This window comes from Anas platyrhynchos, chromosome 3 (assembly GCF_047663525.1).
Source record: "Anas platyrhynchos isolate ZD024472 breed Pekin duck chromosome 3, IASCAAS_PekinDuck_T2T, whole genome shotgun sequence".
NCBI lineage: Eukaryota > Metazoa > Chordata > Aves > Anseriformes > Anatidae > Anas > Anas platyrhynchos.
The window spans coordinates 67,797,494-67,823,740 of record NC_092589.1 but is presented as its reverse complement, the minus strand read 5'-3'; the positions used below and the strand labels follow the sequence as shown (position 1 = coordinate 67,823,740).

Below are 26,247 nucleotides of genomic sequence, written 5' to 3'. Positions count from 1 at the left end.
GATGGGATAATTAGGGAGGAGATGTGTCCAGGGCCTGCCAGTACACAGCAGCTACAATTCTGCAGAACTTATTCCAGGGTCCTACAGGAGGTCACAAAAACCCTGTTCCTGTCCGTATGCCTCAATCTAAACATGAGGAAACATTTTATTTATTATTATTGTTATGAGGGTGACTGAGCACTGGCATAGATTGCCCAGAAAGCTTGCAGTCTCCCTCCTTGGAAATATTCAGAAGTTGTCTGGACATGGCCCTGTGCAAGTGGCTTGAGTGGGAGAGCATGGACCAGATGACCTCCAGAGGTCCCTTCTAACCTCAGCCATTCTGTGATTCTGTGAATATACAGAATGAACACACAGTCATGAAATAACTGGAGCTGTTTTCACCCAGAAACCGAGAAACACTCCAAATTACCAGAATTCATGAACAGATGTACTTACAAAAAAGAATAATAGTTTTCAAAGCAAGAAAAAAATACCGTTTGGTAATTTCCCCCTATACACACCCAGGAAAACAGCATGGAGTCAACAGTGAGATGAATTTTAGGCAAAGATGAACTAAGGAAGATTACTGTTCCCAGTAATGCTTGTTAAATACTTTATACATCAGAGCAGGGAATAAGGCACCACTATCCTGAAGCTGAAGTCCACTGCTTAAATCCTCTCCACTCTTCTGTTATTCATCAAGGAAAGCTGGACTCCTGGGAGCAGAGATTTTTACAGTGTTATGCAATCCAGCTCCTGCTTCTTCCCTCACAGGTAGCTGTATATTTTATACACTGCACCAAGGAAAAATAAATGGTATTTACTTTACAATTTAAGTAATTTACTATTATTGCCAGTGCTCAAGGTAATCAGAGAAAAATATAAATTTATTTCAAAACTTGACCTTGTTGCAGGAGTACATATAGATACTGTATTATTAGGTAAACGGGGAATCATTTAATTTCCTGATTCTTCTTGTGAAAAAGGTCATGAAGCAAGAGTGGAGAAAAGCATAGAGTAAGTTCCTTCTTTTCTCTTTAGAATTTATTGTTTTCTTAGTCAGGTTTTGTTTCTGTTTGTTTTTTGGGTTTTTTTTGGTTAAATTTTCATGTTATATAGAGGGTTAAAATCTCTCTCTGACCATTTATTTTTAGAGTACATGGTATAATTGTTCAGAATTTTAAGAAAGGAACATACTGTGCTGTCATTGTCTCTTCAAAAGAGTATTGTTATTATTTTGTTTTCCCTGTGCAAGACAAAAACACACATAGTATAGTACTTTGTTTATTTACAATGTGAATACTATGATCTGTACCAGCTATGTTTCAGCAGCAACTTAAAAGACCACAGAGCTCCCAAAGTCAACACTACTACCTACAAACCAATCCTTCTGACTACTCCTGCTCATAGCCACCAAGTTTCTTCTTCCCTCTCTACTGCATATATGGAAGACTACTCTGCTTAAAAAAAACAAAAACAAACAAACAAAACAAAACAAACAGGCAAAAAAAAACAACAGCATAACTTTTTCATCAGGCCTATTCTGCAACTGAGGAGCCGTATACCCACAATCCAGCACTGGAGAGACAGACAATAGATCCTTCATAGGGATGTGTGATTCTTACGTGTCTAAGAAGTACCAGTGGTTTGGCTGGGAAACAAAACCAATCCCCCTTTTTGTAAAAGAGGAACAGGGATACCCTGACTTTTCCTACCTTTTCCAGCTATTGGTTTGACAGAACTGATATAAAACAATTTGTACCTTCATTGGAACAAATATGACACGTTCCAGATTTACGACACATATACAGCCTACTATAGCCACTGTGCAATTAATATCCCTGAATATGACCTGTTTTGTTTTGTTTTCTTTTCTTTTAAAGAAAGAAAAGGTCCAGACGGGCCTTGAATATCTCCAGAGGAGACTCCACAACCTCCCTGGGCAGCCTGCTCCAGTGCTCTGTCACCCTTACCATGAAGAAGTTCTTTCACATGATGGTGCGGAACTTCCTGTGCTCTATCTTATGGCCATCACCCCTTGTCCTGTCCCCACAAGCCACTGAAAAGAGGTTGGCCAAACCCCTCTGTCTCCCACACTTCAGGTATTTATAAACATTGATAAGATCCCCAAAGATTACCAGTGTCCAAGCTATATGCAGGCTCAGTGACTTCTTATCTTTTAAAAAAATCTGTGCTACATTTCTGCAGCCTACAATAAGATCAAGACAACTTAACGTGCTAACCCTGCAAAGCATTCATATATAGCCTTAAATAAAATGCTTAAGCAATGCTAGTAAACTCAGTACAGATACTTGCAAAGGAGTATCACAGAATGGCCAAGGTTGGAAGGGACCTCTGAAAGTCATCTAGTCCAACCCCCCTGCTGAGCAGGATCACCTAGAGCACATACTGCAGAATGGCATCTAGGCAGGGTTTGAATACCTCCACAGAAGGAGACTCCACAGCCTCTCTGGGCAACCTGTTCCAGTGCTCTGTTCCCCACACAGCAAAGAAGTAAAGAAGTATTGACATGATCAAGCTTTTCTAAGACTATGGTTTTAAACGTTAAAGAAATATATACTTTAAAATATTTATTTGGAAATATTATTTACACTTTTTCAAAAAGCACTGGCATATTTTGATAGATTAAAATATTTACAGGCATTAATATGAAGAACCTTTCCTGAAAAATAAACAAACTGCACTGAAAAAATAATCAGGAGAATGTTGAAAAAATTTAACTTTAAGAATCTGGATGAAGTATTTAAGTTAGGAACCTAAACTGTCTTTACAAGCTTTCATCTCAGGAAATTAAAAAATTCTCAGTTATTAACTTCTCTCAAAATAAGACAGCTCAGGCAGCTAGCGCATGCCATCTGCAGTTCAGGCCCTCAAATTCTTTGTCTTGAGACTAACAGTCACCTAGATGGATGTAATCATCTCCATCAAAACAAAAACAATAGGATGGGCTGAAACTTAAACTGCTTTGCAGGCAAGTGCAACTAGGCTTTTAAGTACTTAAAGGTAGGTAACATTACACAAAATATTTCCAATTCTAATAGAGATACCTAAAATAAAAGAAAAAAAAAATGAAAAGAATAAAAGCTCTTTCCTCTAACATTTCAGAAAACTACAGTTTTCTATAAGGAATTACATACTTTTTCCCATAATAATTACTGAAACAATTTTATTTCAAGTTGCCAGCCAAATTTAAAAATTAATAGAAGTCTCCTTTTAAATAGCAGACAGAGCTGATAAGAAAGATAATATACAAAATACACATGTGAACATAGGAAAAAAATCAAGTAAGCTTCCAAAGGGAATAGTCTCACTACAATTCAATTTTTGCTACTATTCAGAAGATTTGAAAAAACACTTTTGTCAGACAACTCATAATGACAGCATGCACAACTTAAGGAACACTGTAATAACTAATGTAGAAAACACTACGGAAGTTACCACATGATTACATAAATCTTCAATGTAGAAAATATATTAAAATGATTCTACATTTTAATTACATCTACATTTTAATTACATCTACAAAAATTCTACAAATTTAAAAATTATTTTGAAGACTACTACAAACCTCTGTACCACTCAGTAAACTTTGAACAGGATGAAGTAGGGCATTTATCACTGCATCTGTATATAAACATTCAGCAGCACAACCCGCTTGATCACAAAAAACTTGCAGGATCTCCATAACAAGACTTGCTGGAGAATAATTGTCTGTCAAATACAAGAAGTATTAATTTATATTTCAACTTACACAAACATACCTATATAGCATATGCAAATGCTTTTGAATCATAATTTCATTAAGAACTGATTTAACAGAGAAATGAAGAAAAGGTAGGAGAGGAAGAAAAGATAAAAATCTTCACAAGTAACAGACCCGAAATTAAAAATTGAAAAAGAGAGTTACCAAAGGCCTCATTACTATTATACATAGTAGCATATATTAAAAACAAACATTTACCTGTATGCACTGCCAAAGTTGTCTTTGAATAACTTGGAGAGCAATAAATAAGCTGAGTAAATAACACCAAGAGATCGGTTAGGGTAACACAATCTATTAAAAAAAAATCAAAAGAAAGCACTCTTGAAATTAAAGTGTGACTTTAATTTTATAAATAAAATGAATTATGTAAATATGTAAGAAACAGTTTGTTTTGCTGAGAAAAATCAACATCATGCATAGAATCAGAATGGTGTGGGTTGGAAGAGACCTTAAAGATCATTTAATTCCAAACCCCTGCCATGTGGGCAGCAACATCTACCACTTGATCAGGTTGCCCAAAGCCTCATCCAACCTGACCTTGAACACTTTCAGGGATGGGGCATCTACAAACTTCTCCAAGCAACTAACTATGCCTTCATAGTAAATAACAGGTAAATGTACAACTGATACATCAAAGGGCATGCACTTCCCAGGAAATCTACTGGGTTAATTCATGATCAACTTTTAAGGCTTAATCTTGCTCCTAGTTTAGCCAATTACATTTTCACCATGTCTTTCATTGAAGCAGGTGGAAGCCAGAGTTTGAAAAAACTGAATGTACATGGCTGTTGGAAAATGCATGACCTTGCCACTACATTAAGTGATACAGATGGAAAAGGGACAAGCTGTCAGATACAACCCTTCCTCGGGTCTCAAACAAAAAACAATGATTAGCCAAATGCATGCTGGGAAGTATTGCTCCAAGTTTAATGCAATTATATTAATAAATCTGACAATTTGTGAGGAAAGGATTGGTATCCATGGAGCAGAGAAGTAGCAGAGAAGACAGATGATAAGATCATTACTTTTATGGGGGAGAGAAAAAAGTAAGCATCATCAATGGATCACTGATTAAATGGAGTTATACAGATAATCCATAAATGACAAAAGGACTTGATTAGTGGATGTTTCTTCCTCACCACTGTTCTATACAGGGTGTAAAGTTATGATCCTCAAGCCAGAGGTACAAATTACCTTCAAAAGACAAAAGAATTGCTATCCAGAAACATTATTAATTCTGTATTGGATTAATAGAGATATTAATAGAATGCAAAGCTACAATTGTCACCACACAATGTATCACTACATGTAGATTTCTCTGGACTTGCAAGGGCTTTTACATCTCAGCTCCCTTGCCCTTATTGACACCTCTGTTCCACAGGTACTGAGTTTATTCTACACTTTTTTATCTTAATTATGTTAATAAGTCAAACTCAGTGCAATTGCTTTCAATTTACATTTAGCTTGAAGTACTGATTTTGTTTCACATCTGAAAAACTGTCTGGGTGCCTGAACATGGCTCTTTTCCAACCAATTATATCAACTGCCTTGACAAAATATATTACTCGTACCTAAAAAGACTGAAGCACTTACATTCTGAGCCACATCCCCTTCAACATGAAATTAGTATATTAGACATAAAGAAAAAAGTGTCTATTCAACCATACCCATTAAAGATTTAAAAAAAAATGTGATGATGCTCAAAATTCTCCATGCCATCTTTTAACAAAGTTTTACAGGCACAGAATCACTAAAACAGAACATCATCCTACAATGTTCACAACATTGCAGTGGAAACATCAGGTACAGGCATACTGTTGCTCAACAGGTTCCATTTTCCTCACCCCTCCCTCTTACCTTTTTTACTTTTCAGCTGTACTGGAAAGAGACTTCGGCCTTGCTTATAGATCAACAATCTGCCTAAAAGGCACAGCGAATGAACAAAGTAGACATACTGTAATTCTGGTCCAGTGTAAGAGAATTTCTGCTTATCACCTACAACAATAAAACCAAAAAATTAGAACTTGTCTTTATTAATTTACTTGCCAGTAGTTGGCTACTACCTGTAACATATATGAGTCATTTTGTATATAAAAGCAGAGACCATAAGTAGTTAACCGCTGTTATTAGTACTCTCAAAAGACAGACAAAATACTTTTGACAGAAGAAAATCATATAGGATGTCTTTATCTTGAGGCATCGTGCTTAAAGACATAGAGAATGTGAATACATGTGCAAACAACGCGATACATGCAAAGATACTCACTAGAATACTGCTGGGAAAAGTCATTGACTCTAGAAGTTGTATTAACTGCTGCCTTGCAAAATTCAAAATAATCAAGACATTGCTGGACAGCTGCGTTAATCTGTGGAAAAAATAATAACAATAATAATAAAATGTCTGGCATTTTACAAGAAATGTGTTTACTTTTGTATTCTAATATCACATTCTAGTACACAAGAATGTAAACTCTCACATCACTGCAACTACCTCATGTTTCAGCGCCTTGGTTGGGGTAACCATCAAAGGGGACACAAAATTTTACACGGCTACTAAAACACATTAACACAAACTTCAGCTATATAAGCATTAGGACAATCAATCTACAAAAAAAGAGTACAGAGAACATGCAAGTATTCTGAGAAGTTAATAACAATCTGTGATTACTATATGGTTAATACAGAAGATTTTCATTATTCACATGGAAAAAACCTCTGTTTACACTACAAGTACTAAATTGTAAGTTTGGTTACTGGGTGCTGCCAGTGCTATTACTGACCTTTGCAAAGGTCAGTATATACAAGTATATAACTGTATATACAAGTTGAAATTGTATCATTGTGCATCACAGAATCACAGAATTATAGGGGTTGGAAAGGACCTCAGAAGATCATCAGGTCCAACCCTCCTGCCAAAGCAGGTTCCTTAGAGTAGGCTGCCCAGGTAGGCGTCCAGACTGGCCTTGAAAATCTCTAGATAAGGAGACTCCACAACCTCCCTGGGCAGCCTGCTCCAGTGCTCCATCACCCTCACCATGAAGAAGTTCTTTCGCATGTTGGTGCGGAACTTCCTGTGCTCTATCTTGTGGCCATTACCCCTTGTCCTGTCCCCACAAGCCACTGTAAAGAGGTTGGCCAAACCCCTCTGTCTCCCACAGCTCAGGTATTTATACACATTGATGAGATCCCCTCTCAGTCTTCTTTTCTCCAGGCTGCACAGACCCAGGTCTCTCAGCCTTTCTTCATAGGGAAGATGCTCCAGGCCCCGTATCATCTTTGTGGTCCCCCGCTAGACTCTTTTCCAGGAGAATGTATTTAGAAACAAATCACAATACAGCATATGCAATAAATTTAAACTTACGTCTTTTTTCATTTTGGAGCTGCTAATTTTTTTACATACTGAAAAGGTAAAGCATACAGATGTGCTAAAAAAAACCACACTTTTACTCCATGCTTACTCATTATATTAGACTACTCTGCTAATGAACTTCCTATCATAAACTTTTTGTTCCATGGAGTTTCGTTTTACTTTGCTGACACTTTGAACCCATGTTTCATAACAGAACTTAAAGAAAACAATGTTTTTCTGAGTTTCTTTTCATCAAAAATCCAAATTCAGCATTGAGTTTTTGCATTTTTTCATCTTCTATTTTTATACACTGACAGAAATAATTCTAAATGTGGATGCAACATAAGAAATTAACAGAAAATAATCCTAATTAAATACTTGCCATAAAACAATAAAATTTCTACTTACCCAAAACAGAACACATACCCTTCTTCATAATTTAATCAGAGATAAAATTAGGAAAGAAAAAAAAAAAGGCTAATCTAATCTAGATAAAGAACATGGAACAGCTCTGACAAAAAGGACAAAGCAAAAACAAGTTCCAGGTAAAATTTCCTCGGGAAATACTTACCAAAGATTTATATTTCTTTTCCAATAGCCTAAGTACCACTGTTCTGCTGTAATACGCATGCTAAAATCACAAAGAAAAACTAGAGTCAACTCCAAAAATATAAATTTTACTTTTGAATCAAAAAGTCAAAATTATCTCCAATTTTGTTCCATTAGGAATCCTGTGCACAGTACATATTCAACACATTAAACTCCAGCTCATGTAAACCAGTACTATACCCAACTGGGCCTTTTTTTTTGTAATAGATTAAGATTTTAAAAAAAGGTCATTAGAAAAATTCTGAAATGTGCAGAACATACAGTAAAACAGAAAAATCAGTAATAGTGTTGAAATGCTAGATTACGTCTAGCATTTACATTGACATGACAATTTACATTAAAATTGTCATGTAAATTTTAAGTTATAAATTTATACATGATAGTCTGCAAAAACCTCTAGCATCCACTACAGGAGACAATTCGTGTAAGATAACATAACTGTACTCTCATGCTCAGCACGTCTTCCAAATAAAAATTGGAGTCTTTTGGCAGATATCAATCAATTACAGCAAATGGACAGAAAAAATGGCCTGAAAAGCAGCAAGTTCCCCAAAGATTTATGTAGATTAGTAACCAAACAGAAAGGGACAGAGCAGTGTTAATGGGCAAAGGACTTAAATGCCTAAAACAAACAATACACTTCCTTTATTATAGTTCTTATTATAGGTTGTTATCAAGGTCACAATAGGTCTCTGATAACAGTAGTTATAAATCAAGCTTTTCAAAATACATCTGACATCAACAAGTTTGTTTGCTTTTTTTCCCCTTTGCTTTCTTTTTGCTTACCGTCCACTTTTTAAACCACACAGCTTTGATATCTAGCAGAGCCAAAAAGTAGACTGGACTCAAAAAGTCTTGAGAGTCAGGATGATTAGGATCGTGTTTTACTGACAACAATGACAAGGTACTCTCCACTATTTCTTCCATATACCTTATGACACAAATAAGAAAAAAATAAAACAAAAATCACTTTTCATCAGTAATATTCACACCCAAAATTTATTGTAAATCCTTGTTGTTCATGCATATCTTAAATACTAACCACGTTATCTTTAATTTGGTCTTGTAAGGATATTAATTATTTGTGCTACCATAAATAAAATGAACAGCAACATACATGTATATTCTCTTATATGATTACATATTTCATAAGCACTAAATGTTACACTTATGACATTGTAAAATGCTTTGAAAGCTAAATACGCAGCCTAATACCACTCCTATATACCATGACCACTCCTATATAACTCCTATATAACTTGCCTATTCCACTTTTCCTTAGCACTGACCAGTGATGTGTGGACCCTGTGAAAATATAGTCATGTAATTTTAGCAAAATACATAAAAAAAAGCATTAAACTAAGAGACAGTGAAGGTGACATACTTTTCAGCATAACGAATCCAGGAAGAAGGAGCTTCCTTTTGGTACTCATTTAAAAGACGGACCTGTTAATATTAGTATAATTAAAAAAGATTACATGATGTTTCAGTAACGACAAAAATTTTAAGAGGTATGGAAAGTTCATTTATACCTTTTTAAGTAAATGATTTATGTTTGCATTAGATACATCCAGACCTGCTGAAATACGAAGTGAATATTCTTCAGAAAGAAAGTAAAATTCCAAGTGTTGTGCTAAAACAGAAGAAATAAAACCCATCTCAATGACAAGAGTGGCAAAATAGACCATATAATAGTCTCACAGTAAAAGGTAATCGATTTTCAGGAAGTACATGACTCTTGGAGTCTTAAATATAATTTAATGCACATACCTAAACTTGTATAGACTTCTCGTGTCATATTAAATGGGGATGAAGAAAATGTTCTTGCATAAAACCTAAGAATTTTCTCCTAAGGAGAAAAAAAAAAAAAAAAGCAATGTATTAAATATATTATATAACCATGAAACTGTATATTAGTACTGCACAATAACAAATATGTAATGACATTATTCTTAATATATTGCTCAGTTATCTATATAGATGTGAAGCACATTTTATAAATATATAGTTTGGGACCACAGGAGCATACAGTATGGAAGACGTTTTTCTTGAATACTTCTACTGACAGCACCAGTGACAGCACCAGCCTCACTGAGATACAAAGAGGCAGATCAGGTAATATTGCTATATTTTTCCATTAACATTAATGTTTTTATGTCATTAACATGCCAATGACTTGTAACTAGCATTATTTTAAAAACAACTGTAGACCTAAACTGAAAGAATAATACATGGCAGCAGCTGAGACAACATTCATTTCTCTGAAAATCACTTTAAAATTGGGAGGGAAAAAAAAAAGAAAAAAGGCTTGATTGACATAATAAATAATCTGAAAGTAGTTTAAGAAGCTACCACATTTTGTCTTCATCAGTGCCTGTGTAATATTAATATGTATCATTTTCTTATCATCATGGAGTATACACCTAACTTAAATAGGAAACATTTACATAATATGTTTTACATGAGTTTTGGCAACATGTGTTTTGTTGTTTTTTTTAAACCATTCAAACCTCTTCACTCCCCATTAAAAATATATAATGGTGTACAGCAGTCTCTAAAATTCTATCAAAGCGCTGCTGTAATCTTTTAAATCAAGACCTCCTGGAATCAAACAAAGTTTTTTAAAAGAAAAAAAAAACAACACTATCTGATGCACATAGTAAGTGTCTTTGGATCCTGCTAAAATAATCATAACACATATGCAACTTCTTGCTCCTCTTGAGTACTGTTTACTACAGCTAGACAACTGATAACTAAACATAGAAGAACATCAGCTTACACTGAATGTTGCATCAGGATCTGACAGAGACATCGTTAGATGCTTACGCAGATTTGGCCAACCCGCAGAGTTGAGTACATTCGAAGGAGGGGCAAAGCACAGTGTCTGCAATGCTTCTTGGCGAACCTGAAGTGGTCAAAAAGACAAACAATACAAATCTGTTCAGAGCAACCTCTCAGATAAGTAATTTACAATATAAGTTGTAGGAAGGAAGAAATATGACTTGGTTGTACATCAGATAAGGAGTCCCAAAATACTTACCTTTTGCTACGTTATCATGGTGATTTCGACAAAACAATACATCAGTGAGAAGAGGAAAAAAAATACGTTTTAAGAAGCAACAAAACCATTTTAAAATATTAGGTTTTAATATTGCAGGTATTATATTAATTTCTGGTTTACTTTCTGCTTTTAATGAATGATTTTGTTATCAAGAATTATAGAAAAATTACTTTATCTCTGAATGCTACAATTGCACCTAGCAGTTCATTAAAAAGTCTATAAGGAAAACTGGAAATAAAACACTATTTTACTGCAGAACTTTCATCACGTTCATAATTAAGTAATTTAAAATAACTTTTTCTTTGTTTTTCTATTTGTAGACAACTAATCGCTAGCCCTTTATTTCATATTGCTGAAACCAACTGTAGGAAATTTAAGCATATTTAATAGCATCAGACTTTTTACCTAGTTTTCTAAGAAAATGTGGCCTATATGATCACATTTATACCAGTTCCCATCTACCATGACCATTTCAATTGCTAGACAATCACGAGCAAAATTTAATGAGAGAGAGCGAGACAGATTGATCAAAACAATAATGATTTTCCAAGCTTCAAAAATATTAAAAGCTTACTGGTGGTCAGAGACCCAAATTAGTACTGACACTGACAGAAAGGCAAACCTAACTTGGACATTATATATTCTACCTGGCAGCAGCTTGTTGATGAAACAGCAGGCACCCCTCTCTTCTGAGGACTCAAAAGGACACTCAAAGGACAACGGGGAAGGTATCAAGAAGGGCAGAGGATACATGTGCAGGAAACCAAGGTTGAATAATTTTACTTCTCACATAATTAAAATTCCCATCTATAACACAAACTCCCAACCAAAAAAATAAGATACTTGCTGCAACTAGTTTTTGAGCCAAATGGTTATAAAGAATGAAATATTGCACTGCAGTGCACTTACCACGCTGAAGCCAATATATGAACTGACACAAGATTCTACTTACATATGTAAGAACAATTACATGCATATAGTCTGTTCTCCAATATGCCATAAACATTCATTTGTATTCAAATTTCTTCTTTTAAACTTACTTCCTTAGGCTGAATAGGGTCAAGTCTTTCTACAAGCAGTTGCAATTGTTCTTGACTCATGAATGTATAACTCTGTAATACACATTATAAAATGATCATTAGTGTATTTTATTAAACTGAACAGCAGAAGATTAAAATCATCAGTCTTTTTGATACCTAATTTACTTTTAATAATTTGGACTTCATCATTTATACTAATTTAAATTAAAGTAAACATTCTGAATGTTGTCTGAGGTTTGGCCAAAGTTAAATTTTCAGCAACAAAATTATTCCTTACGCATTTTTCTTTGTTTTACTTAGAAGTTTCCTTTATCTTCAGAAAATGCCTTATAATAACTCATTAAGTAATACAGTACAGTGCAGTACTCTGGAAAAACTACACCGTATTTGGCTCCTAAAAATCACAAAAAGTTGGATGAGACATAGCTTTTACCATTATATTCTCTTGTTTACTTTCCATTATTTTCAGTACTTGTATAGGCACTTTAGAGTATATGCAAAGGATTCACCTCATCTAGTATATGCTGTCTAAAGGTTAGACAGCTAGTATAAACTCAGTAGTTCAATTTGCAAGAAAGGCAATTCATTCATTTATCAAAGATAGGAAGGATGAATCATTTTCTAGGGCTGCTTCTCAATTTCCACTAGCAGAAACTTAACAGTTGTGCAGCATCATGCTTATTTTATAATGTAGAAAGAAAATACATTTACTTGGTTGAACGAAGAGTCACTGTCAGAACAGTTGTCTGTATAATAGCCGCTCTGACATTCTTTCTTTGTTTTACTATCCATCTCCTTATTACGCATTTGATCTTCTTCAAACTTATTAATTAAAGACTCTACCACAATCATCATGATGTTCTTCAAGGCATGCATCATTTCTCTGTATCTTCAAAGTAAAGAGGATTTTAATATTAAAGGGCATAAAAATCACATTTAAAAAAAAAATCACTAATTAAGTCATGAATAACTGAATATGGCATAACGCTACTTAGACCCAAACTCATTGAAGGAACAGAAATGAACAAAAAACAAATGCAAATTCAAAACAAGCAATAAAACATGCAGGTATCTAGATCTTTCAGGAAACTAAATTTTAAAATTGTAATAAAACTCTCTTTTGCCCTTCTAAAGCCATTCAATGAAATCATCACATGGTAACCCTGTACTGAGAGTTTTTTAAGAAGGAACGATGTGAACCCAAAGGGAGAATGTGTCCCTGACCGGACAGATCAGTTCATTGTTACTGTTTGTGTTTTCCCATTTTTTCTTTTGCTATAAGCCTTGAACAGAACCCAACAGAAGAGAACACGTCAATCCTGACTCTTGAGTACAGGCCATGCACACAGAACTGTTTAGAAACAACAAAACCATGATTTTTCCAAATTACAAAACAAAAGAATAATAACATCCATGCAGAAGCAATTCAAAATAAAAACCTTTGGTGCTTTAGAAAAACATCCTATTTTAAAACTGGTATTTTATTTCAAGTTACTTCTTACTTTAAGGCTATTAGTACTAATTTTAAGGTCACCAAGGACATCATAAAGTAGAACTGAAGTACTGCATAAAATCATTTTAGTGGTTAAAACATACAAAGCCAAAAATTATTGGTTTTTCTCTCTGCTTTTAATTTCACTGTTTTCACATTGTACAAGTTTAACTTCAGTGAAGTCCTTATCATGTTTCTCAATGACAGCTAATATACAAAAAGGCACAGATCTGATTCACTATGACAAAAGTATACTGTTTGCTTTTCATTAAGAAAACCATACTTTTAGAACTGCTTTCAGCAGTATTATGTAGACAGATTTTGTATAGGAATTCCAAAAATAATGTGGTACATAGATTAAACTTTTGAAATTTCACATTCTTTCTGGCACAAACAGCTGTATATACTAAAATCCGTTTTATAAGTACTACTCACTAATGCTTTAAAGAACCACAGAAACTACCTCCCTGTGCAAATTCAGTATCTGAAAATTCAGTAAAGGAGCTACAAGCCCTTGTATTCCAAAGGGAAGTTCCCTTCCCAATGCCCACAAGAAGGGAAGAAAGTTTGTAGGGAAGAAATGAACAAGAAAATAACTGGTGCTCGCAGAGGTTTGTCTATTTAAGGTTTCTTTACTAAATATGGTGTTCAAAACCAATGAATCTGTAATATGCTGTACTATGCCATGTAATATGCTATGTAATATGCTGAGGTAGTTTTCCACACTAACCTACTAATCTCTGCCTGGCTGACTTCTGACTCAGGATGACATTCTGAGTCAAACATACAGAAAATCTTAGATAATTCTACACAGTTGATATATGTAACAATTGTACCACAGACAGACAGCATTGCAGAGGTATCTTTGAATCCAAGGAAGAAAGCTCAAACATCAATTTCTAAACTTGCCAGTGATCTAAACATACTACTCTCAAAAGACACCTTGCTAGATCTCAATGAAGCAATCTTCAAAACACACCTGTATTCTAATGCTTGCCATGCAGAATCTCCGTTTATATCTAAGGAAATTACCATACTGTAATACTTGATAAGAATACAATATTTCACTTAGGCCACCTTCCATGTCAGAACTGAATTTCGTATGCAAATAACGAACAAACATGAAGTAGTGACTCTCATCTTTCAAACCTTATTCCTACCTAACTCTAATCTCAGATATCTCAGAAGCTTCACAGATTTGATGCTTATCATTTTATGCAATGGTTCACACTCTTCATTCCAGAGTGAGCTGAAACATGACAAACTGAAATGTAAAGAGTGGGAATATCTGAATTGTTTAGCACTGATTTTTGAATGCAAAGAATCACATTTGTTACCATTATGTTTCAGAAGTTATGTTTTTCAAAACACATTCTGGAAACAAAAAAGTAAGACAAAGTCCAAGAAGTAACAAAAATGTGAATTACATGCATGTACTTACTCTTTGGATTCACGAGTCTTCTTTGTAACGTGTTGAACGAAAGTGTCATAGCCAGATACTTCACCCTGATTTTGAGCAGCAGTACATTTTTCTGTTTCTTCTTCAATCACAGAGCCCAGAGTATCGTTTATATATTGTCTAAGGTATTTCACAAATTCATAGCTGAAACAAATGTGTAAAATTAAAATGTAATTACTTTGAGCTCACCATCTCACATTTTCAATGTTGCATTAATATTAGCCATCTCCTTTCCTGACTTTAAAGTAAGGGTTTATGTATGACTTTCAGAAAAATAAATTCAGCTGTGAAAACACACAATAAAGTTTGATTTTCTTCAATACAGTCCTTCTCAGCATGTTCTAGGAAGGAACAATATCAAATAGTTTCTAATTTCCCGTTGTGCTTCTTCTAAGACTAATGTAAAAGTTTACTCGGACAGATTAATGTTTTACAGACAAAAACAAAATAACAAGAAATCTCAAATTTAAAATTCTAAAAGAAACATTACTTTCAGCATCCTGAATATAATGCTGTCTTATGTTATTTTCATCTGGTATTATTCATTTTAAAGTGAGCATACAAAAGGAAAAGAAACACAGAAAACTCAGCTTATAAATTCATCCAACATAAAGGCATGTATAAGACTTTAAAACTGTCTCATGATGATAATGCCGAAAGTCTCACCCAAATTCATAGACTACCTGTCAATGATATGGACGTGTAAAATGGAAAGAAACTGGCACTTCACATTCTTATTATTAGATACTTACACAAACATAACATTAAATAATAAATTAAAAAAAAACTCACTGGACATACTCCTCAGAACACATCTTCACTAAAGAAATTGATAAAAAATCATTTTCAGAATATATGAAGTTTTGTGGGTTTTTTTGTTAACCTTCTGATTTGCATAAAAGACAAGGCAAACAGAATCACATGAAGAAAATAACTATATTCACCACTAGGTGCCTCATTGTAATTTCATTTTATCAAATGCAGATCTGCAACTACTTTCATTAATTACAATAAATTAATAGTAAGAAAATTTTTTTTAAAGTCAGTTGACCATGAAAATATAGAGTCTAAAGCTATAAAATGTAGAAGTAAACAAAAGCTACTGCTATAAATTATCAGCTTTTGCTTTTCGGTATTAAAACAAAAATTTATACTCAAGATACAGAAAAAATAAAACCACAGGAAATCTTGTCTTCTATTGTGCTATCATGATATGTACTTTCTCACTGAGTTGTCTACCTCAAGTTCCATCAGGTGTAACAGCCCTGTATTTTTCCCCTGATTATTTCCTTTCCCAAATCACTTTTGTTCTCAATGAAAGTAATGGAAATGCATTTCAAGAAAGATACAAACATATTTATTTGCATTTTCATTTGTCAAGGCTAGCTTCAAGGCTAGCTTTTTACTCCTGTAATAATGAAATTGCATGAATCTCCACCGAATGAAAGATTTCATAAAACTTTCTTCCTTTTTTATTTTAATGACTGTAACATTTCCATCATTTCCGTGGTATACATCTTTGCAGTGACTGCTTCACTCTGAAATACACAACAATTACATCATTATTCATGCCACAAAGTCTATGTCTGCTTGATGTCCTACAGCTATCTTCTGCATCTTTCTTCCAGTTTAAAAATACATTGTGAGCGTTTCAGACATTTCAAAACTACTTCTTAACATGCAAAAGCACATCAGACTGTTTAGGCTTACAATAGACGCTCCAGGAAAATAAGAGTGTCAAGAATGTCTAAGGCTTAGATTAAAGAAAAAAAAAAAGGTTCTAATTATATAGTGTAAAAAAAAAATATGAGTTTTACTACTGCATATAAATTTCAAATTAGATTCAAATTTTCTTTTTGTTACTTTCTGAGGTCCCTGTGTCTCTCTTTTCTACATCACAGTGGCAACAAAAGATAGAGTAGATAAGTCTTAAAACTTGGCAGGTAACCAGCTTTCTCAAGAGAAATCAAATCACAGACCTCTGATCATGAAAATGTCTTCAAGGTCATTTAAGCTTGGTATTCTCTTGACTTGTCACAGATGCATTCTGAAAATCCTCCATATAGTAAAAAACAAGCATGTATGAGTACCATGGAAAGGAAAAGAGGAGTATGTGCTCCAGAAATCTAGCATACCATGTAAGAGACGCCACACAGTCAAATTTGATTTAATAAAAAAATGTGATGCATTTCTGCTTTATTCAAAACATAAATTAAAGAACAACTTACTGATAAGATATACAAGGGTTCAGCAATATATGCTAGACAGAAGAATCAAAAATGGAAGCCAGAATAACTTAAATTTTTAAAAAGGTACCTGATAAACAAAATTATACTGTCTTGCAGGTGTCAAAAACACTCCCTGACAGTCTTCAGTCAGGATTTCTTCTAAATTCTGTTTGCATTTAGTACGTTATCATAGAAACATTTAGGTTGGAAAAGACCTCTAAGATTACCTTGTCCAACCTTTAACCTAGCACTGCCAAGTCTACCATTAAACCATGTCACTAAGTTTTACATCTACATGTTTTTTGAAGATCTGATTACATGTGCATGTGCATTACTGTTGACAATGTTTAGCAGGAATTGTTGAGCTGCTTATAAGAGAGAAACTTACAAAACAATTACAGTAAAAATAGTGTGTTGCCAAGAGTAGGGGAAAAAAAATCAGGAAAAAGGCAAAATTCATTGTATTCTCTTTTGAAATCTTTTGCGATTTCATTAGTGTCAAGAATCCATATATAAAAAATACATACACACTCACACATCAATACCAATTGCAAACATTTCCGATGAATAACATAGCTCATCAAATTTCATCTCCTTCAAAATATTAAAAATAGCAAAATAGTTTTACTTGTGAAAGTTTTCATCAGTTTCCTCCAAATGCAAGAGAATCTCTTCTGCACATTCCACTGATGGGGCTCCAGTGATTTTTTCCTTCACACTTTGCAGCAACTGTCGAAGCATAGACTGCAACAGAGCTTCATCTTCACTTGTAAATTGAGACATCTGTATGAAGCAAATACAAAAATAACATGCTTTCACAGATTCTTTCTTCTTTCCTCACCTTAAGATGAGGAAAATCATAGAATCATAGAACAGCATGTGTTGGAAAGGGACCTTAAAGATCATCTAGTTATAACCCTCCTGCCATAGTCTGGGATGCCACCCACTAGATCAGGTTGCTCAGGGCCTCATCTAACCTCATCTTGCACACCACCAGGGATTGAGCATCCACAACCTCTCTGTGCAACCTGTGCCATTGCCCCGATACGCTTACAGTGCAGAATTTCATCCTAATGTCTAATCTATATCTATCCTCTTTTTAAGACCATTCCCCCTTGTCCTATCACTTTTTACCTAAGTAAAAAGTCCTTCTCCAACCTTTTTGTAAGACCGCTTTAAGTATTAAAAGCCCATGATGAGGTCTCCCCGGATCCTTCTCTTCTCCAGGATGAACAGCCCCAGCTCTCCCAGATTTTCTACATAGAAGAGTTGCTCCAGTCCTCTGATCATCTTTGTTGCCCTTCTCTGGACTGACTCTAACAGGTCCAAAAGCATGAAATCTTCAAATGCTCACTCTTTTTCCTGTTACACACAGCATGAGATTATGGTATCAAAACACATGACCATGGTAACAAAACACGTGATATGAAATATCACGATAGGGTCTATTTCAGACAAACTGGAATTGATACAATTAAATCAGTTTTAATGGACCTCCTGTCATCTTGGGGCAATATTCTTACTGAGAATACTGTATTAAGAAATCCTACAGTTCTGTGTGCAGTTGCTTGAAGAACAGTCCATCGAATAGGCACAAAACTATGGCATAACTACCAAAAAAAAAAAAAAAAGTTTCAGAGATGTAACAACTACCTTGATGAGAAACCTCTAAGAGTCTTGCACCTTCTTCTCAGATAGTTTCGGTGCCCCGTCCTGATTTTTTGGATCCCTCTATTCAGAGCTATTGCAGTGCCCATGGTGAAAGGTGTTGGCAGCTTTTGCAAGCAACACAGGCCAGGTGGAAATGTTAGATTTTTATTTTTTTTTCCTATAGTATCAACAGCAAAGTGACCTGACAGAGTCCTCCCATTTCAACACTACAGCTACTAGGAAAAACTAGGAGCAGCAGCAGTGAGAAACTGGAAATATCTATCAAGTACAGAAGACAGTGTCTTACCAGCTCAGTTCTCAAGGGCTGCCCCCTTCAGTCCCTGTACCATCCCCCATTAAAAAAAAAAAAAAAAAAGGCATTTTTAAAGACATATTATGGAGATACCGGCTTCATCTCTAGCTCCCTCTGAAAAGTCTCATTTGACTTAATCACTAGCTTGCTTATCTTAAAATTCACTTGTAATGGCTTGCGTTTGGGTTTATTTCAGCAGGCATGTGACTCACTGAGTTTCCCTGGAATTGTTAAACGATCTTTTTCTCTCTGGGAATCCTTATGCCAAGCCTGGCTTGTGCAGCCTTTTCAAGCTCCAAGTTCATTTCAGTGCAATCGCCCCACAGCTGAAAGCCTGCCCCAAAATCCCATAGGGTGACCGAAGAAGAGCCCTGTAGCGGCCCTATCTACCCACCGCAGGAGGCATTTCACACCAGCCTTTGCCTGGGCAAGGTGCTGGTCACAGACGCGACCATTTTAGCAGCCAAACACCGATTCCAGACAGCAGCAATCGGGCCGGCATTCCCACCTCTCCCAGTGCCCACCGCCTGTCATTCCAGCAGCTCGCAGCCTTCGGCACCAACCTGAATTGCTCACCACACCGCCCGAGAGCCCTCCCTCACCCGCCATCCCTACGGGGAAGAGCCGTGCCCGGGCCCCGCGCCCCCCGGCCCGCCCGGCGCCCCCGGCCCGCCGGGGATCGATCACCTTACGGCGGCGGCGGCCCTTAGCAACCGGCGGCGCCCGCTGCCGGCTCTCGCTGGGCCCGCAGCGACATCGCGAGAGGCCGCCGGGGCGACGAGGGCCGGGCCGCGGCCGGCTCCTCCCTGCCCGCCCCGGGAAGCCGCGGCCGTGGGCCCCGGGCCGGACCCAGCCGCCAGCCTTCCCCGGCAGCTTTGCTCCTTTTGTGCCCTGCAGGGTTTCTGTCGAAATCCCGTTTGCTAACGTTCTCCCAATTTACACCGACATTTCTATTTTCTGGTGCCCTATAACTGGTAGCATGGAGTGGTGGGAATGCTACAAAGTCGTCAAAAATATATTATTATTTTTTTCTGCGAATAAGTGCAAAACCAAAAAGAGCAAAATCATTTTGACCTGAAATCATTTCCCCTTAGCTTAGCTATAACAAGCCCAGAATGAGCTATAGTGGGCACTCATAGTAAATCGTGATTGACAGCGCTTGCATGTAAAGTGACACACTGCATTTTTATCCTCTACTCTTTGCTAATGATTTCGATCATGTCAATGTTTCTAATCTTCCATGGTGAGATATTTCTGTAAGGGCATCTGTAGTCCCTCCCGAGAAGTGTTGGGTCTGCTGTCTTACAGTAGAGCTACCGCCAAATTGGGTCCAAACATGAAAAATGCAGTATTTCCATTGAAGAGTGATGGTTCAGGAATTAAAACATACACCTGCTGTATTGTTAGCTCCTCAGAAACAAGGCTGTGGTCAGCTGCAATGGAGTCTATTCACCTGTTAGCAGTGGACAGTGCTATTCACAAAACAAACAGCAGAATAATTCTCTACTGACTGCTGCCTGCAAGGATCTTGCACCAGTCTTGCTAGCTCAGCCATGCACTCTCCAGATGTCATTAATGCAGTGTTTTGGCTACAATCAACAGCAACTTATTCTTGGTCTATGTTGTACTCCTCTTTCATGGAAAAGAGTTTTGGCTTTTTTTTTTTTTTTTTTTTTTTTTTTTGTCTAGATAACAACTGAGGCTTACTTTATTGTGGTACATCACTTCTGATTTCTCCCATTGTACATGTTGCTTTACAAGTGCTCATTTAAGTAACAGCATCTCAGTTTCTTGGCTGGTATGGAATAAAGGAACAATAAAATTAATATTCAGGATTCCTAGTCCTTAATGAAAGACGCTTCATTTTAGTATGCCTTTGCTATCTTATAGAACACCTTAACAAACTGCATCCATAGCAGCTTCATAGGAGGTTGTCATCCTACCTGCCGTGCTTCTGGAACCTTTATATTCCTTTCTATTCTCTTCCACTTTATGTTTCATTCAGCTGCTTATGCTACATGTTAGCCGCTACTGGAACCTGGAGTCTTCCTGAGCAGAGCTGGCAGATCTCAGGTACTGTTTGGCATGACCATTAGCGTGCATCCAAGCAGATACCTATTGAGGGTGATACTCCATGCTGAGAAAAGTTTATTATGTTTACATTCTATTCTGAAGTTCATTATGTTTACATGGATGGGTATGAGTCACATGAGAGAGGTTGCAGTCACTGAAATTGATCATGCTGATTGATTTCACTGATTTCACACTGGTGAAATTCCACTGTCTCTTATAGCCAAGGCATCCTTCTCAATGGCAAAAAATACTCCAGATTTTCTCTCCCAGCAGTACAAACAGGAAGACCTCTCCTAGCTCAGGAAGACAAGCAATACAAACAAGTCTTCTTAGGATTTCCAGGTTCTTAGTGCTGACTTCAATGATTCTAGGAACTTAGAGGAACACACAAATGAACCAGTTCTTCAAATATGTGACATATAAGGTAAGCAAAGTTTCAAAGTGTGAAATATTACAGGGATATGAGTCATTTAAGTGCTACAGATATGTTTAGTTCCTATACCTGGTAATTAATAAGATTCTCTCCTCATACCTTAAAATTTGAATGACTGTTTTCAGAACAAGTTTATTCCAAATTTCTGTAAGGATAAAATATTCCTGCAGTGTCTCCAGTGTAGCTGTTCAGAGAGGAGAAACCACAGACAACAAAGCAATCTTCTTTACAGCTAATGGTAGTGGTAGAAACAGCTGGTCTTAGTGCTAGTGACATTATACCAGTTATATTCTTTCCTCTCCTTCTGCTCTGCTCTGCTGTGCCCTGTTCTCTTCTCTTGTCTTTCACTGTAACTGTCCACAAGACAACTCTTTTGTGGATAGCACACAAAGGTCTGTAGAGATTTAGGTTTTAGGTAGTTAGGTGATACACAGCCGTTAGCATCTCCAAGAATGTTTAATTAAGAATTTCAGCAACAAAATGAGCTTCACTTTAGAAAACTAAAGGAATTGCTTTTTGAGTATCTGGTAGAATAACTTATCATAACCAATATGTATTGAAATCCAACTGTATGCTTTTGTTTGCCTGATAAGGTTTTCAAAGGAGCATATACCAAAGAAAAGCTAAAGGGGAGGGAAAACAACACTTGAGGGGAAAAAAAATAAAAAATAAAAAAGCAACTTTTTATACTCCATTCCAGAGCTAAATCAAGACCATGTGGAGCCAGGATATCCCCACTTTAGAGTTTTGCAAACTAGAACTAAGATAGATGTCAGGAAAGGAGAAGTAAGTGTGAAATCTGTCTCTGCAGATAACACAAGAAGCCTATCCCACCTTTCTAAATACTTTGACATCCTTTAAGCAATTCTCAAGCCCCACAAAAACGATGACACTTCATCAACCCTTTTATGACCAATGTAGCATTTGTTGCACTGTCACATCACTATTCATGGAAGTTTCCCAAATCTAGAGGAACAATGAGCATGTTTTAAGAATTCATTAGATCACAATCTAATCATAAATATCAAAAAGGAAATGGCTTAAAATATTACTGCTGATGGGAAAGTCTTTTTAAATAATCTCCAAAGGAAATTTTCTATTTCAGAGACCATCTGTCCTTTCCTCCCTGCGCACTCTGGGGAAATGCTAACCCATTGCTAGATGTTTCCTTCTAAAACAAACAATAAGGAAACAGCGGGTAAATGGGCAGGATTATAGTAGGCTGGATCATTTAATATTTCCAACTCAACTTGGAAGAATTTTGTTAAAATGTCTATACAGAATTTACATCAGCTCAATTACAAATAAATAAATAATTTACCATGATTTTAGTGTAAAGTTACATCCGATGAGTTTGTATCTTCCTAGTGAGAGCTAAGTCAATATAAGCCACATGTAAGTTCTTACAACAATCAAATATAAAATTGTGTCAGTTTACAGTTTACTTATTTACACTTATTTACTTATTTTCAGTAATTGCACTTCAATAATTCTAATACTGACTGAAGACTGAAGATCTTACATTGCTATTCCTGATTTATTTTGTCTGAGAAAAAGTAGAAAACTGGCAGAAAATCAATATTACTCTCACATAACATTATAAAGCAACAACTGAGAAACATCCTATCCAATAATAACAAGGAATGTTATTGATTAAAAATTTAACTTAGTGAATACATAGAGTCTGATTTTTCCATCCCGATTTTATGAAGCAGTTTGCAACAGATACTCTGTGTGTGGTTGTTAAAGTAACTACTGAAACTGAGATCCAAATGCCAATAAAATTATTTTCTGATCCACAAATCTTTCATGGTGAAACTTCAAGAAGCTAAGGGTGTATTTGTCACTGACTCTGAATGGCCTTGGGCAAATCTCTTAGCACTGGACTTACTTCATTGGAATTTGAGAATAATAAAATGAGCATTATATACCATTGTGAAAATTAATGTTACAGAAGTACAAAATAATTAGCAGGCATCATCTTAAATCTCTGATTTATTTACCATCTCTTTTCTAATTAATATTTCCAGCTTTTTTTTTTTATCATGCTTCCTGAAGGTGGCAGCAATACTCAAGAGTTGCATGCATGTCTGACTTTTTAACCTCTTGACCTATATGGTGTTTCTTTCAATGTACATGTACATTGAAATGTACATTTATTTATGATGTACTGTAGTCAAATTTCACTGGCATAGATATTGTATTTGGGGACTTATGATGTGCAGTATCATCACAGACTAAAGAAAATATGTTTACCTGGGGTGGGGCTGGTGGGTTGCTTTTTCTTTTGTCTGGTAAAAATTAAGAAGCTAAAGGAATGTGTTTAAGTATTAAATGTTTTCAGTTATCATTTTACTTTGCTTGCAGTTAAAGTTATCCATTCTATGGACTTCAGTGAAGTTTGGTTCATGTACATTTTATGAAGTGAACTCTTAGCTGGTTGTGGGCACTACATTAGCACTTCAAAACACTGAATGTTATCTGTGATCTCTGAAAGAGTATAGCCTGTCTATAGGGTTTCTTTCAGTGCCATTTCTCTGTTTGATCAGAATTATTTGTAATCACTGTTAGAGTCACTCAAACCAACTGTATCTCATAGCACCAACACATGATTTTAATTCAGAAATAATCTTTAATACTAGCTTCCCCACTTCACCTTTTGCAGTTCACATAATCATGAAATATATTTGCTACTGAGGCAAGGCAATAACATCAACTTTAGAAATAGGAAACCAATTAGAAAACTGTGTTCCTTCCGATTTGTGAGCAGTTGACTGATGTGGAGCTTGCATATTTGAGACGCAGCTTCAGTGGGGAATCACAAAGCCAGCAATGGTGCCCCTGCAGCAGGGCTCTCCTCCCTTCCCTTATCACCCCAGGACTGCAGGGTATTAGGTGCCTTACAACTTGTACTTTAATATCCTGAAGTTGGATATTTTTATAATTCCATGACTTTATGCTCATCTTTTTTTACAGTATCACTGATCAATAGTAGCTTCCTTCAGATTTTCTCAAAAATTTAGCATTAATTCTTGCACCCACCACAGTGACGTTTTAGAATTTATTCATCAGCTCTTCTTAGTTGCTGATGTGGTGATTCTGTTGCAGACACCTACTTTTATTCCTTTTTGGATTTCTACCCTTCTTAGGTTTACTTAAAATGTGGGATTGCTGTCATTTCCTTTACTATTCTAACTGTACTATAGAAAACTGTACTGAGCCTCTACACCTTCTCTATCCTCTGTTTCCCATTCTTCTAAAAATCGCATCCCTCCAGATTAACTCTACAGTTTACCTTGTCCAATGGTTTATCCTTCTATAGCTCTGAATAACACTGTCAAACAAAATGTAATTTTCTTGCTGCACCATCACATCAAGTGCTTTCTGTAATCCTAATATTTGCAGGGAGCCAAATACTTGAGACATTTACTATGTAAACATTTGCTTTATATTATGTAGTTAACACAACTTACAGTCATGTTTTTCAGGGTTTCTTCTTCCAGAAGCACAGATTAATCTAGCAGGATATGACAAACAGGAAAGTTTGATCTCTTCATTTTTGGAATGCTGATAAATGCTCGAAAAGTAAGTCAGTTGTGCTCTTCACTGCCTATTTGTAGGTATACCCTTTTATAAGTCGTGCCTGGGAAAACAGAAAGCCTTTGCTATGCCTTGCTGTATCCCTCTGTGAACTTTCAGCAATATGTGCTTTGTTTTTCAAATATTTTGTGTCCTAGGAAATTGTGACCTCATCAATCATAAAAATGATGTTCTATAGAAAAGGTGCAAGCAAGCATTGCTTAGTAACAACACTGTTTATTTAAATTCTGGAAAATGCTTTTTTTACTTTCCTTTAAAATAGCTTATAACATATGGGATTCTAACAGTTTTGCATCTGAGAAAAGCTTTTGTAGCTTCTCTGAACAAATACAGTATCTGTAGTAAAGAAAGACTGATGAAGAAAAACATCAGTTCTGAATGCCTTCACACACACAAAAAATGTGATTTAAAAAAAAAAAAATCCTACTTTGCAATTGTTGTGTAACAGAATCTGTTGTGCGATGGAATCTAGCTGTCAAAGCACAGACATCCCTTAAGAGAATGAATCTCATTTTTTTTTTGAGAAATAAAAAAAATATATGTGTTATAGTTCTGTATTGTTCCAGTCAATAGGCCACACTCTTCTCTGGTATAATTCCCATGAATGTTAGTGTTAAGGATAAATTCGATCAGCAGGTCTACAATCTATTTCTCTGACATAAATAATAATATCTAAGTAACAAATAGAATAGTTAATATTTTCATTGACATTTATTTTAATGCTCTTATGACATGAGTAAAATTCTAATAGAGACATGGTTTATCAGTCAAACTCATTTCAGCAAGGAATAAGACACATACCTCTATATTTCTATATACCTCTGCAGTAACTATGACAAATTTTGTAATGCATATTTTATCCCAGACTAAATCATTGTCCCCAGATGTTGGCAAGGAAATAAAATACTAGTTATGTTCTACTTTATTTTAGTATTTTGAGAAAAAAATGCAATTTAATGGAAGCCATATGGCTTAGAGCAAAATGAGGAAATTTATCTACAGACTAGGCATAACAGAGATTATTAGGACTCTGCTAGTGATTTAGGAAAAGTGCAAATGTACAGTCAGGTGGACAGATCTAGTCTCCCGCCAACCACAACTTTGAATATTCAGCCTCTCAGACATGAAATCTCTTTTGAGTTTTCAATATCTGTTTGTTAACTCAGAAGAAAAT

At 35.7% G+C, this 26,247-nt stretch overlaps 1 protein-coding gene across 9 annotated transcripts in view; it reads right to left on the bottom strand.

The window, feature by feature from the left end:
- The window catches only part of TBC1D32 (TBC1 domain family member 32), an 82,279-nt gene extending 62,476 nt beyond the window's left edge, over window positions 1–19,803 (bottom strand). For 5 of the 9 annotated variants that reach the window (XR_005264622.2, XR_003496472.3, XR_003496473.3 and 2 more), the window contains exons 1-15: window positions 19,655–19,803; window positions 17,633–17,787; window positions 14,759–14,920; window positions 12,537–12,714; window positions 11,826–11,897; window positions 10,504–10,629; window positions 9,495–9,573; window positions 9,257–9,357; window positions 9,109–9,170; window positions 8,511–8,655; window positions 7,687–7,746; window positions 6,033–6,132; window positions 5,624–5,761; window positions 3,965–4,057; window positions 3,572–3,714 (exon numbers count right to left, since the gene is read on the bottom strand). Coding sequence is in view for 6 of the 9 variants with exons in the window: in XM_027454613.3 (XP_027310414.1) it covers window positions 3,572–3,714; window positions 3,965–4,057; window positions 5,624–5,761; window positions 6,033–6,132; window positions 7,687–7,746; window positions 8,511–8,655; window positions 9,109–9,170; window positions 9,257–9,357; window positions 9,495–9,573; window positions 10,504–10,629; window positions 11,826–11,897; window positions 12,537–12,714; window positions 14,759–14,920; window positions 17,633–17,787 (1,614 nt within the window). In the remaining 3 variants the exon portion in view is untranslated. Of the gene's footprint in view, window positions 1–3,571; window positions 3,715–3,964; window positions 4,058–5,623; window positions 5,762–6,032; window positions 6,133–7,686; window positions 7,747–8,510; window positions 8,656–9,108; window positions 9,171–9,256; window positions 9,358–9,494; window positions 9,574–10,503; window positions 10,630–11,825; window positions 11,898–12,536; window positions 12,715–14,758; window positions 14,921–17,632; window positions 17,788–18,138; window positions 18,367–18,657; window positions 18,962–19,569; window positions 19,591–19,654 lie in introns of those variants that run through there. The other 4 variants (XM_072036065.1, XM_072036064.1, XM_027454619.3 and 1 more) reach the window with 4 other exon arrangements.
- Window positions 19,804–26,247: the final 6,444 nt, after the last annotated feature.